This window comes from Eubalaena glacialis, chromosome 5 (genome assembly GCF_028564815.1).
Source record: "Eubalaena glacialis isolate mEubGla1 chromosome 5, mEubGla1.1.hap2.+ XY, whole genome shotgun sequence".
NCBI lineage: Eukaryota > Metazoa > Chordata > Mammalia > Artiodactyla > Balaenidae > Eubalaena > Eubalaena glacialis.
In genome coordinates, this window is record NC_083720.1 from 126,734,407 (window position 1) to 126,749,806 (window position 15,400).

Here is a 15,400-nt window from a genome sequence, read left to right on the forward strand (position 1 = left end):
TTAAATGTCCCGTACACATGAAATATTTTATAATTAAAACATTTTTTTAAAAAGAATGTGAAGACTTCCACGGCAAGACCCGTGAAAGCTAATGGATTCTTTGACATGAAAGAAACATGCAGAACACCAGATGGTTCAACAGTCCTAATTCTAGAAATAATCTCAATATTGTAAGAGTGTGTCTAAGCCTAGCCTACATCCAGCTTATCAGAAATAGCGTATTAAGCATAGGACAAAATTCCAGTAGCAAAAGGAGAACTGGGGTAGGCCCTTAGAGTTGGTTTTAAAATGATTTAACTTGAGGTATCATATTTGGACAATCAGCAAGAGAGAAACCCAAGCAGGGTTATATGTTTACAAGCTCTATAAAGCCCAGCTAGAGGTCTGCAGCCCCCAAACCACAGCCAGCCCCTACAGCTTTGGGGCTGGCCCTCAACACCTCGCTGCTGCCTGCGTGTGACCGAACGCATGCTGAACCACTAGCCTTCCAGGGGCCGCTCCGGGGCGTGGTGCGCCCTCCCAGAGGCACGATGAGAAGAGAAAGAGTGAGGCCGGAGGAGGGAGAGGAGGGTAAGAGGCTGTAGGTGAGGAAAAGACAGAGCCTGGAACATTTTACTCTTAAGCCTGAACAAATGTACTTTAATAAATATGGAGCATACGTAAATTTCAGAAATATCATTTCCTTCCAATAGATGTAAATGCTCTCCCTCTGGAGTTCCTGTGGAGATGGCGTTCGGCGAGGGCGTGGGGCACTGGCTGTTACACCTCCCTCTGCTGCAAGGGAGCACGAGGACCACTCCATAGATGCCTCTGTTGCTCATGCCCAGTGGCTATGCAGGTTTACAGCCTTGACCGAATCCATCTCCACTTTCACTTTCTCTTCTGTAACAGTTTGTAACGGAGAACCAACAGAACTCCTATGTTAACTTTTAGGTATGCAGTTATCGTAGAATATGGAATGTTTAGGATACGTTTTTTCTTCTCTTTTCTGTCCTTCTCCTTAATATCCAGGTACACTAACTCAGAGATTCTATAAGAAGTTATAGAATCGCCATGATCATCAACTCGAAAGTAAGTATCTAATAATCAGGAAAAGTACACACGTTTGCAAAATAATATACTCAGGCAATTCTATATAACCTATGCACTACGGCTTTATATAGCAGAAAAGTATGCAAAGGAGAAAGGTTAAGGTTGATTAGACACTGCACCTAGATGAGTGGTTCTCGAGCAGGGTGCTTTTGCCCCCCCAGGACATATGGGAATGTCTGGAGACACAGTTTGGTTGTCACGACGGTAAGGATGCTACTGCATCTGTGGGTGTAAGTCAGGGATGCTGCTAAATATCCTACGATGAACTGGAAAACCCTCCAAAGCGTAAAGTTTTCTCACCCAAATCCCTGGCTCGTGGTATCTGTCCCACCGCTTGTCTTGCAGCCTCTCAAGTAGCGGGTGCTTACTGAACTACTGCCAGAGACATGTACAGCTGTGAAGATCCTCCTGATAAAGACACACACTGAGAGCAATTGCCTCCTCTGCCTAAATTCTACCGGCAAGAGAGACTTAAAAATCCATTTGTAAACCAAAAGGTCACCCTCAACTACCCTTTGTGAAAAAGACTATATATTAAAAGTGATATTGGAAGAGCTCTGGAAAAACTACCTCATGATTGACTCTTTCCCTCCTCCCCATCCTTCTGATTAAGAGCTTCAAAGATAAATAAAATTACTTCCTTTAACTATTACAAAGAGCAGAGTCACTTAAACTCTGAGTGAATGATGATAGGCTAAGAGAACAATGACAGTTTGTAACAGACTCTCTAAACTATTCTTCATTTTCTTACAACTGGATTAAATGCTTAATAAATATATGTTGAATTCGTGAATAAAAATATAATTGGGTGAAATAGTGAAGCTGTAGCTGAAGTTCAATAACAACTAATCTTACACATTTATATTCTGACTTCCTTTATTATTAGTTGTTTATATATCTAGATTTCCCACCAAGTATTAAACTCCTTGATACAGAAACTATGATTTGAGAAGAACATCTAATGTCCATTAGGTTGTTTTATTTCTAGACTATTTTGTAAATGTGAGGCAGCAACCACTACATGAGAAGGATGTATGAAGACTGAGCATAAATGGATATATAGTTTTTTTATTAGGTAACAAATTTATAACAAAGCTAATGCCATGTATTTTTTAGTATCAAGAACTGTCACTTAGCCACAAAAGACTGGAGCAATGGGAGTAAGCAGTTCTTGAAAATACTGTCATTTATATTTTTTTGTACAGAGACAGTCTAGAAAAAAAACTCCCAGTTTTTCTCTTAATGCTAATTCTTCAGTAATTATAATCAGTGTCAATGCAGATAACATGTATCTTTCAATTATCCTTATTACAAGTACACACGTATAGACACATATAATATTTATATATAGGACACACAGACACAGGTGTTAAGAAGATAAGGGCTGGATCTGACTCCCTAACATCTGAGTACGCTTTACCCCTGAGCTCCTCTCCCATGTTGTCCAGAGTTGTAATCCTCTGCGCCTTATCTCACCGTTGTCCTCCCGTGTCCTGTCCCCTGGGTCCCGGCCCCCAGCACCCCAAACGCACACGTTCAATGAGCAAGAGCCACGGGTCCTTTGAGGACAGCAAGGCTCCTCTCTAAGAACCGCAGTTTCCTCACAGGCTTTACACTTTTTACCTACCAGGGTTGTTTTGAGGATAGAAGAGATAATGTATGTAAAGCACTTCGCAAATCTTTGGTGCTTAATAAATGCTAATTCTCTTGTTTTATTGCTGCTCTTCTTTCCTCATTCAGATTCTAAAGGACTTGAGACCATAAGACTGTGGCTAAACACATCATATTTACCCTGCCTAATGACCCTGAACAGGAAAAACATCTTTCATTCCACAGGAGAGCTCGACAGGAGACTTAAAATGCTAATACAATTGGTAGGACCAATACTACATAATATTCTCAAGAGGTAAAGAATCACAGGATTTTGTTTTAGATCAGGGATAAGAAAATAGAAAGGGCTGGACCTAGCAGTGGGATATGAGGAGAGGGAGGGAATAAAATGCAAGGCTGAAAACCAAAGACAAATTTCCTTGACATCACGATTTTGCTGGAGGTCTGTCTTGTTGCCCTTCACCCATTCACAACAACAAACCAATAAGAAGACTTAGGCCAAAAGAACGTTCTATCCTAAGGGGCACTCACACCTTAGTGGGAACTGAGTTGATAACCTTTGCCAAAGCCTTGAATCACTGAACAAATGAAAATGTTTATAAATTATGAAATTGCAAGTATGCACTGGTTTATCTGCAAAACTGTTAGCAATCAGTCTAGGAAACAAGGCATCACATTATGAAAATAAAAAACTCAAATTATCTCAGCGGAAGATATTCCCAATTAAATAAAAAGAGAGAAAAAAAGAACCAGAAGGTATAGAAAAGGCTCGGCCAAGCCCACCACAGCGTGTCATGACGTACTACATTCCAAGGACCACCACATGTGGACGCGCAGTTGCTCAGGCCCTGTGGTACGGCCAGGCTCTCTGTGGACCACTTACATACGTTGTCTCATTCAATCTCTAGGAGACTTTATGAAGGAGAGACCATTAACATGTCTGCATTTTGCACATTCAGGTACTGAGGTTTAGTAGTAGTGGATAACCCAGTCAAAGGCACACAGCTAGTAACAGAGTCTGGATCTGAATTCATGAGCTGAAGTTTTGTTTTTCAACTGAGTTTTGTTTTTCACTAGAACTCCAAAGAGCTGAAATCAAGCACTCTCTCAAAGACTTATTAAACTTTTAGGAAGTATACAACTAAAAAACCCTTTAAGATGATCAAGAAATAATAAAAGTTCTGTTAGTTAATGTTGAGACAATTTGTACTAAATGGAAATATTAACAGAGTTTTAAAATCTGTCACCTCTATTGCTAAGAGACACATTTCTATTTAAATATTATAATAATCACGTGAACACTTCAGCTTAGGCACAGAGGCAAATGGTAGTTATATTTAAAGGGTTCCTTTCTTTTGCTCCTAGGACATCAAATCTTCCAGAATTCACATGGAAAGATACCACGAACTTACTTTGACCTGAGGATAGGACTTCTTGTTCTTTTCACTAGATGCACCAGGGAGTCCGCCATGGGAGGGGCCTTCACACACATAACGGAAACGAAATCCTCTCTGCAAAGGTAAACACAAGGTGAACAAGTTTGAGATATACTTACTAAAAATTACAGGGACAAAGTGATACAAATTTTAAATGCTTGGTGTATTAAAGGAAAAACATAAACTGTGAAAGATTGTAGATGAGAACCACCTTTCCCATAACCTTATTAGGAACACTGATGGTAACTGATATTTGTGCCCTGAGCTGTGGCTTAGAAGCCAGGTCCCTGGCCCTGCGGAACCTCTCCTGCTGTGCTCTGTGGACGGTGACCTGCTGCAGAGTTTAAGCCTTGGACTTGACGCGCTACAGCTTGTTTGCATCAGAGCTTCCTCATCTCGAATTGCGGCTGCCAAGCTCTGAAATTGGCCATATGACTCAAAGTTAAGCTTCTCTGACTCTTACTTGAAGGAATTCCTTTATCGACTCCGATGACAGCTGGTCCAGGAGGGCATACAGAAATGTCTTGTTAAATATATCGCATCAGCGTTGTAGAACACACCCTACACTAGACCTCACATCTGGTCAGCAACTCTCAACAGCTCAGAAGAGAAGAGTTTTGATTTAAGATTATCGCTATTATCAGCTCCAGCTGGACATGTTAACTGACTTGAATAAATCCAAAACTAGATAGTCCCTTTATATATTAACTCAAGAATTTTATAGGCATAGTAAATCGATTAAGAATTAGCTAGAAGCCTTTACTATGTGGGCTGATAAACACCTAAGTTCTATGTTTTTTTATCTATACAAATAAGGTTAGACTAGACCATACTCAAGGTCTATTCCAGTTCTAACATTTTATGATTTACAAAGCTAACAATTATAACTGTGCATATTTGTACACAAAGAATAAAACAAGAGCACTTATGAGAATGGCTCTCATCATCATATTAAGGGAGCTTTCAACATTTTCCCTGAAAGACTCAACTTTATAATGATGTCAAACAATTTGTGGTAGTGTTAGTAGTTTATAATTATACAGTCACTTGACCGGATGGTTTTCCTATTTTCAAATTCACCCTTTAGTGAAAAGAATATGTTAATACACTTTAAGGAACATCCTCACCTTTCATTTACGTTATTGTGGGGCTGACTTCATATAAACAGTACTGGATCCCTAGGCATCAGAAGCTCTGAACACCCACTACTTGGTGGTGAGGGCTTTCTCCCTTGCACACTGGACAGTGGAGCCCAGCAAACACGAAGGTTTTGACAGCTTTGAGCTCACGGACCAATGCAAAATTTCTGCCCTCCTGAGATTGCACTGCATTTCACTATGCCTCATAGGGTCTTGAAAAGCAGTCTGAGAGGTCCAGGAACCCCGAACTAATGAAAGCACCTGAAATTGTTTCTAAATTCTGTGAGAATTTTCTAATTTCCAAAGAGGATCAGTCTAAAGCATATTTCATGGGACGAATAAGGCCTGAAGTAAATTCCTTAGTCGGGGAAACTGCTTCAAGTCACACATGGGTCTGGGGTGTATGATCAGCTCATCAAAGTGGCACCTAAAACAACTCTTGCAAATGGCTCCTCAGGAGATCCCAAACCTAAACACCTGGGAAGCTTTTTGAGATTAGTCATTTGGAGGCAATTATCCTCTGTTTTGCTTCTCACAAAATTCAAACTAAAAAAAAAGTTACAAATTCAGACCTATACCTTTTATAGACAAAGGCTGTTGACTTATTTTTAATAATTAAGTGAAATTTCTAAAAGCATGAAAAAGCAACAGCGTGTGTTAACAGCCTCCAGAACTGGCTAGCCATAAAATAGGGATTTACCTGACGGGTAATCAATTTAAATACAAGTTCAGTTTTTAAATAATATTAGATAATTAGCACTTAATATTATGCAACAGAACTGGATACGCTAAAGATTAGTAGTCTGTGCTGTGACTCATCTCTGTCAGAGCTGGGGAAAATTGTGGCAGAGACCCCAAAGACAAAAGAACATTTTTCTAGATTTTATTTTTAAAACTTAACAAATTAATTCATTATCTTTAATCACAAAATTCCTTCAGGACAGTTGGAAAAATAAGTACTTATACATATACTTTTATATCTTACTGGGAGTGGTTTCAAATAGAATATGAGTAAAGAGACATGTCTTAATAGCTTGCTTATCATTTAAAAAACAATAGACATTATTCATGGTTGGATAAAAGTATCTAAACTTCCATGCAAAGGAATTTCTAACCTGAGGATAGGAATTTATTACTGGTTTTTTTTTTTTTTTTTTTTTTTTAAAGGAAGCTAGAATGTCTTCAAATGCATAGTCTGGATGCATTTCAGATTCTAAATTTTTGAGATTAAAGGTTTGCCAATCCACAGCCATTCATCTCAGTAACTCCATTTGCTTAAAATGAGTCATCAACCTCAAAGGCAAGGCTATAACCATCCGGTCAGAAAGTCTGACTTAAATACAATCTTCTTACTTTCACTGGAGTCAGACATCAAAATATTATCAGTTTGGTAAGCAAACACACTGATTTACTCAGATAAGCTTTTACACATCCACAAACAGCGAATTAAATTTTGAATTTTGGACCTATGTAACCCACCCTTCAAATAAATCATAAGTATCAATTTTTCCTTATGACTACTGGACCCATAGTAAGAAACTGCATTTAAAAATTCTTATTGTAGTGCTATGCTTATGAAAATGGATATGTGAAAGACACATTTTACCTAGTATGCAAATAAAGTTTAGTTGATTTCTCAGTTTCATAGACTACTCAGAAAATTTTCCAGGAGGCCAGACCACTGCCTAGAATGTTAAGGGATAACCTTCCACTGGGAGGGTCTTTGAGAGAGTCGGTGGCCTCCTGTGGGAACTCACCACTATGGAATTGGACATGGAGGTAAAACAAAGTCATGTCGGCAGCCGGTGGGGTCAGGGTGTGCCACCTGCAAGCGACTAAAACAACGGCCTCAAGTCTCACATGGCATTCCTGTCCCTGCACCAAAAATGTTAACCCAAGTTCAACCTCCTAAGGATAGTCTATTCGGTCACAGTTAAGATATTTACATCCTTTATATCTTGACCAAAATCCAAATACATATATAAGGCCACGATTAGAGTAACCACAACAGATGCTTTAAATTCTTGACCTAGTTAGCATTTGTTAAGTGTTACACAATGCAAAAGTGTTACACTTACTTGCCTGAGCTACTAAAAACATTTAGGAAAGGTACTGGATGATATAACTGCAAGAGAGCAGGTACACTCATCCTCAGTCTCACACAGATGTGATAATAAGCACATCCATTTGGAGATTTACTGACTTTGTCCTCATTTTGCAGAAGACTATACCATTATTTCCATCCCTCAATGACTGAAATCTCCTACAGGCAAATATTAGAGATTCTCTTCCCTCCTCTTTGATAGCACTGGTCCCATACAATTTCTAATAAATATTTACCCATGGGGGCATGGTGAGGAGGCCACTTCAATTCCCAGGTATCCTCTATAGAATCTAGTAGTAAGAGGAAGAGCTTGATAAAATAAAATGCTCCTCTCCTGACTCCAAAGAGACTGAGTCCAAAGCTAACACCAGAGAGAAGAGAACTCAACTGTCCATTCTAAAACTTTCTCTACACCCTACTGGTACCTTTAGTATCTTAGGCTCCATGTTTCAAAGACAGAACAGAGAAGGCTGGAGCTCCGAAGGAAGGAGGAAGGCTAAGAAGTACTGCATGTGCGGGGACATGGTGATGGACGTAACTCAGCGCACGTGAACTGCATGCATGTGTATTCCCTTATAAATGAAAATGAGTGGAGATAACCTACGCCTCTCCTAGGAGTGGCTGGTAGGCAAAGTTAGTGGAGATCGTGGGATATCAAGGATCTCTAACTAAGTTTTATAGAACTACATACTGAGGCTCAGGACCGTGTGAAGAATGACTAAGAGAAATGTAAAGTGGATGAATAAAGTTGTCACATAATTTGTCAGGTTGTTGATCTTCTAGATAAGGTACTTGCTTTGTAAAATTCGTTTATTATTTTATTTGGTGCTTGAGATATTAATATTAGACTTATGGATCTAACAATTAAAGAGAAAGTCCCACCCCTTTCATCTTCTTACCTGTTTAGGTTGCTCTAATATTTGAAGGTATGGGCCATCTGCTAAAAACAAAACAACAAACAGAAACCAAAAGAAACTGTGAGGCTTCTCAAATTTGGTAAAAAGAAAAATATATACATATAAAAGAAGTAAAAAAACTGAAATTATGTTTTTGAATATAGGCTTCAAATAAATGTTTTAGCTAAAATTCCACAAGGATATAATATATCTTCCTTGTTTGAATATTAAATTTATCCTTATTTTAACAACAGTTTTACACCGTTAGAGAGAACCACACTATATAAACGTCTTGTTGAATGGTGATGGCGCATTGCACAACCCAACAAAAGGCATGATGTCTGGCAAGGATTAAGGCGTCAATAGCCTTCACAATCATGTCCACTAACAAAGCATTTTTTAAATGACACAAATACCAATTAAAAGCAGCAACCACTTCCTGGGCACTATGAAATTTTCTTTTGCCGTCATATCATTAGACACTGATTTCCATTCTTCAAAGAGAATGTGCTTAATGTGAAATTACAAGAGACTGAGCTAGTGCCTACATGTGAAACACACAGATAATGATCTCAGGCTATCTGCTTTTCCTTACACTAAGTTTTTGGTTCCTTTCCAATACTCGAATGCATAAGTACTGCCCTCATTCCTTAACTGGCTAGCTTGTTCCTCCTCCCTCCCAAATTTAATTTGGTCTATCAGACATGGTAGATGCTTCTTATTAACTCATAGCTTCTGATGTTTGTATACAACTTTTGAATACTGTGCTCTCATATAAACTCTGTTCTAAAACAAGCATTTTATAAAATTCTGAAAATAATTTAGATAGGTGCATACCAATAAATTGTTATAAAAACAAAGAATACTAGAAGCTTAATCCATAGCCTGACTATACCTGACTATGGAAACTCAAAGGAAAATCAGAACCTCTGACAGTATAAATACAAATTTGTTCAATATGAGAAAAGTCCCTAAGCTTCCCAGCTGGTTTTTATGTCAACAGTATAATAATACATAGCTCTGCAATACATAAAGGCTCATGGTGTTTCTCACTGTTTGAATGTAAATTAAAATGGTACTAAAAAAATTCTAGAATGCTTTGGTGTCCATTTCAACCTTCACTGTCTCTAGGCCAGAAGTTCAAGACTTATTTTAGATAAGTATATTTATTAAGAAAGCTAAACTTTCAGGTTGAAATTAAAAATAAACTTTAACTTGAGAGAGGATTTATTTTTACCTTTTCAGTATTATGATCAGTCAGGATAAGGCTAGAAAACTGTAGGAAACTAAGGTATAATTATTTCCTGTTATTATTCAAGAAATTTACAAGGAAGTCAGTTGAAAAATGACTGAATTTGAACTGAAACATACACAAGAAAAGAAAACAGGGTAGGGACTGACCAATGTAGTATAATTAAGGTAAATTATCTTGTCTGTATGAAATTAATTCCTGGATGTATTTAACTACTTTTAGAAAAGAAACTGTTAGAATTTTAAAATTCAAAAAAATGGCTAGAATTTCATTTCTGATAAGGAGATAAAACTGATTAGAAAAGGAAATATTTTCATACTGCTAACATAAAGCCTATACAACAATATAATAAATCTATTCATTAACATTCCCTCTAGAAAGCTAAATGAACTTATGAAGAAGAGAAGTCTTTAAGAAAGCAACATTTGACAGCAAGGTCCTACTGTATAGCACAGGGAACTATATTCAATATCCTGTGATAAACCATAATGGAAAAGAATATAAAAAAATGTATACATATGTGTAACTGAATCACTTTGCTGTACAGCAGAAATTAACACAACACTGTAAATCGACAATACTTCAGTTAAAAAAAAGAAGGCAACATTTGGATGTCACGGAAAATATAGAGGAGTTGGAACACATTTACATCAAACTTCAAGTCTCTCACTTCTTATTAACTCTTCTAAAAATACTTGAAGTTTTGCTATTATTTTTGCTGTATGATTTAATTTCCTTTAAATATGTGAAATTCTAAGGTTTGGGAATTTTATTAGTGAAATGGGGCCATTTTTTCTGTTTCAGGGAACACACTCAAACATTAAATCAACTAGAAAATTAGATTTGATATGCATATATTTGTTTTAATGCCAATTTTCTTTGGCCACATTTCTATGCCATGAACTGACATCCTACAGCATAATGTTATAGACCTAGCAGTCATAACATATCCCACAGAGTTTTCAACAAGTAGCAAAACTACTAATGGTTTTAGATTTCAAGAAATATAAAAGATAAAACAGTCTACATGAATATTACAAATTAATTCTGGTTTATATTACCTCTCTATCCCTTTAAAATGTGAATAAAACATCCATACATCTTGGTTTATAAAAACTGAACTATGCCACTGTAATGCAGAGGGAAAGTATGTGACAATAAAAATGATGAGGTAATAACTGTAAAATATGATTTTGAGGTATAATTATAAAAGTTTTTCTAATGTTATGGGCTAAATAATTCCTACAACATGAAGCTCTGACTACAGAATATTTACTGAGATAGTTCTTTTGATAATCTTATTTCTATCTCCATAAACTTGATGAAATAAAAACATTAAGAAAGCATTTGCATCAGGATATTGTTTGGCATCTACAAGGCATTAATTAAATGGAAATGTATATGCTTCCTGAGGGCAGAACCTTTCATGTTTTCAATAAAGTATCAGTACCAAGAAAAAGACTTTGATCCTCAGAATAAGAAGTTCACAGGAAACACAGAAGCTACCAAGACATTTACTTGTTCACGGGAAGCTGACCTAGAGCTTATATTGGACAGCACTTGAGGAGATCTCAGGTACAGTAGCCTACAAAATATGTTTTGTGGGGTAAAGAGAGAAAGGGCTCAGCAGCACACTTAGTGAAGCTAATGAAGGTGAAGGTACAGCAGATTTATTTTTTTCCCTTCCCATGAACTTCTAGAAATAATAGATATAAAAATGCAGAAAAACATCTGATCTAAAAAATGAAAAGTGCCAGAGTAACAACACTAATTTTAAATGACGATGATACAAATTGGATAAAGTCTCCCATTGAGGACAAGCAAATCCATGGTAAACAGAATAGCTGACACCCACTTCAGTGATTACAAAACTCTGTTACATACAACTTCCAAAATTGACTCACATAGCTTGTGAACATCTGTTGAGTCCCCTGGTGACGTGAGGAGCACATAAAAAGAGCTATCACAACAAGCTTACATAAAAATCAATAAATAAAAACAGAGACTAAGTTGATTTTTTTTAATCGCCCATATGAGATTAAACAATTTGTTGATGGGGATAATTAAGAGTCATGTTAGGAGGAAGGATGATTCTCATGAGTTTATCCAACTGGTCAGAACATAAAGCAAAAAGCTTTTTAAAAAGGTGATTTTTCTACTGAGATAACTTTTATGATTTTTGTACAATTTATGTTCCCAGTGTCTGGTATACTGGCTGGCACACAATAGGTACTAAAAAGTGTTTTTGGAATAGATCTGAGGAGTTGAGACTGCCTCATGTGTGCCTGGGACAAAGGAAACAGAAGTTATAAAGACATCAGAGATAACAAGATTGGGTGAAAGGAAAAATCCTACATGGAGTAAAGAAATTCCTTTTGAGCTGTGCTAGCAGATATCAGCAACAATTGTCAGTCATACAGTGGGTAACTGGGGTCAAACATGCTTGTGCAAACATAGTCCAAAAAAGTATACTGAAAGATTGGTTTTTTTTTTATAAATTTACTTTTTATTTATATTATTTTTATTTTTGGCTGCGTTGGGTCTTTGTTGCTACCGGCGGGCTTTCTCTAGTTGCAGCAAGCGAGGGCTGCTCTTTGTTGCGGTGCAAGGGCTTCTCATTTTGGTGACTTCTCTTGTTGTGGAGCACGGGCTCTAGGCGCGTGGGCTTCAGTAGTTGTGGCACATGGGCTCAGTAGTTGTGGCTCACGGGCTCCAGAACGCAGGCTCAGTAGTTGTGGCACAGGCTTAGGTGCTCCGCAGCATGTGGGATCTTCCCGGACCAGGGATCGAACCCGTGTCCCCTGCACTGGCAGGCAGATTCTTAACCACTGCACCACCAGGGAAGTCCCAAAAGATTGTTTTTTAAAACATAAATCACCATTTCCTTTCCAGGTACCTCACTGACTTTCTAAAAGAATGTACAGAAAATCCTGAATTTAAAAAAAGCAAAAAGCAAAATGACAGGGCAACAGAGATGAGGAATTTTCTTACCTGTTGGCAGTGGCATCTCTGGTTGAAATAATTCTGGATTAAATATTGTATGATTCAAAGGATCCAAATGAAACATCTATAAAAAGGAAAATTTAAATATTTCAGTCATTATTTTTCCAACATTGTATTAAAAATTTGAACTTGAAACACCTAAAACTTAACTATAGGAACAAAAACTAAAGCCAAAAACAAAAACCTGAAAACACTTCAAATCAGAATTTAAAAAATACGCTCAGGAGACCTAGCTAAGTTCTCATATGTATGGAACTTTACAGGGGGCTATGTGACAAAGGGATTTCAGAAGAATGACCCAGCTGTAAAGTCCACAGAGGTAAGGACATGGTGTAGCTTGCTTACTGGTATATCTGTAGGACCCAGTGTACATTTATCAGAGTGGATGCTTAAATATTTGTTGAATTTATGATTTAAAACTTATACTCCCTTAGAAATATAAGCATGAGAAGATAATCCTAGAAATCTGTATTTCTTTTATGATGGTAAATAAACTCCTCCTCTACTCTAGCCATCCAACTTCAAGGTCTGAAAGAATTAGGCAGCAGCCCTAGAACAACTTACAGAAAAACTGAAAATACAACTTAGTCCAAAGAGCAAATAACTGAGCACTGAGCTCCCTTGCTTTTTTTCTTCCACCTTTATTTACCTAGCACGACACAAAATACCTGGAATTTAGGGGGTGTGGCAGGCTGAATAATGGCTCCTCCACAGACATCCACATCCCAATCCCCAGAACCTGTGAATGCTATCTCATATAGCAAAAGGGATTTCGCACATGTTATTAGGGTAAGAATACAGAGATGGCGAGATTATCCTGAACTATCCAGGTGGGCCCTATAGGAGGGATGCAGGAGATCAAAGTGAACTGTAGGAGACGCAACAATGGAAGCAGGAAGCTGGAATGATGGAAGCGGTCGCAAGCCAAGAAATGCAAACAGCCTCTAGAAGTTCAAAAAGGTAAGGAAAGCTTTCGGAAGGAACGCAGCCCTACCAACACCTTGATTATAGACTTCTGACCTCCAGACTGTAAGAGAATAAATTTGTATTTTTTAAGCTATTAAACTTGTGGTAATTTGTTACAGTAGCACCAGAAAACTAATACAGCGGGCAAACAATATATTTTGATTGAATTATAATCTAACAATAAGTTACTAATAATTACTTATCCCAAGAAAAACATTTTCTTCCCACTTAGTTCACTCAGGATTTAAAATTCATATTTCTGAGTTTGGTATTTATTTCAACCTAAATAAGTCATCTGTGAAATGTCTGTGGACAGCACAGAAACCAAACATGCTTCATTTTTTTATGATACGCTAGTTAGTAAATATGCTGGAGCTGACATTTTTTAAAAAACACAAATATTTTACTTCTTTTCTTTACTAGCATAGTATTGGACATTCTTGGGTACCTAAGAATCTGTATGCCTAGTTAAATCAAGACTAAGAAATGCAGTGTTTAAATAAAGAAGGCTTCAGATCCAGTTGTGAGGTATGCAAATTTTCAATTGAGGAACAATAAACGTACTCCACTTCAATGCTTCAGAGTGAAGTTCATCTACACTATTCACCATTTGCTAAAAAGGAAATAAAGGAATGAAAAAACATGTTATTATAAAAATGGGCCCCACCTTACAGAGAGAATTCATCAGTCTCAGAGCAGAAAAGATGACCTAGCAGAAAAAAATCTTTCCTATGGTCCTGCAGGCGGCTACAACGAGTGGTTAGAGGGCCAAAACTCTGATCTTAGGAGAGACACATGCCCCACTTCAGACAAGAAGAGGGAAGCTGTGTTGTGTGCTGCAGCTTGCACTGTGCATTAGGTCAGCGGTGGGGAGTAAATTCCAGAATACATTAAAACACTGAGGACATGCACATTTCAGGAAATATATACCATTAATCTTGAGACAAGGAAACAAATAAACTTCAAGGACCTCTCCCTTCAAAAATGGAAATATCAGAACATGCCCAACCTCTGTTGCTGATGATCACAAAAATGCCCACATAAGAAAAGCTTTTGAAATGAATGTTTTCAGCAGGTTTTACTCTTGTGTGGCATAAAGGACCATCTCTTGCTGATAGGATTTCCTGCGTATAGACAGGAAAACATGGTTTAAAACTAAGCTGACCAACCCTAATGTTGGTTAGAGTTTGCCTTTAATTGTTAGAGATAGCATATTAAAAGCGAAAGGTAAAACACAGGTTTTTTATAATATGAGTAGCCAAATGTTTTTCATGCTGTAATCAAAGAAAATGCTCTTAGATTTATCCTATATCATCATTTGTACAATAAAATTCAAAAGAAGTATCTTAATGTGAAAAGCAATGCATACTCCTTCTTTCTAAACCAATCAGAACATTATCAAGAGTAATGAATGCTATATAAGTCTATTTTATTTAAAGAAGTAATACTAAATCCCTTTAAAAGTATTGGGTTGGCCAAAAGGTTGGTTTGGGTTTTCCGTAAGATGGTACGAAAAACCCGAACGAACTTTTTGGCCAAACCAATATTTCACTTTTGGTTTCTGATTCTTTGCATGCATAAATTTGGGAAATACATTTTTTAGGCGGCTAAAGTTTAAGTGTGAAATGATTACAAAATGTGGACCAGGGTGTCCTGGTACCTAGTGTTCCCTCTCTTTGTCTAACCTAGCAAATTACATCTTTCAAATCTCAGCTTACATAGACTTCTTTTGGAAAGTCTGCATAACCCTACTCTTCTTCCCAGGCAGCACGGAGTGATCCTCCTCAACATTTCTGTCCCATAGTGTGCAGACTACTACTACAGCATTTATCACCACATGGAAACTATTCATGTCTCTGTCCCTCCTATTAGAATGGCAGCTGCCTGAAATGTGTCACATT

At 37.4% G+C, this 15,400-nt stretch overlaps 1 protein-coding gene across 3 annotated transcripts in view; it reads right to left on the reverse strand.

The window, feature by feature from the left end:
* Positions 1 to 15,400, reverse strand: part of NFKB1 (nuclear factor kappa B subunit 1) — a 127,930-nt gene that overhangs the window by 87,700 nt on the left and 24,830 nt on the right. For 2 of the 3 annotated variants that reach the window (XM_061192591.1, XM_061192589.1), the window contains exons 3-5: positions 12,522 to 12,597; positions 8,282 to 8,322; positions 4,116 to 4,214 (exon numbers count right to left, since the gene is read on the reverse strand). In XM_061192591.1, coding sequence (XP_061048574.1) covers positions 4,116 to 4,214; positions 8,282 to 8,322; positions 12,522 to 12,597 — 216 coding nt within the window. The remainder of the gene's footprint in view (positions 1 to 4,115; positions 4,215 to 8,281; positions 8,323 to 12,521; positions 12,598 to 15,400) is intronic. The other variant, XM_061192590.1, reaches the window with a different exon arrangement.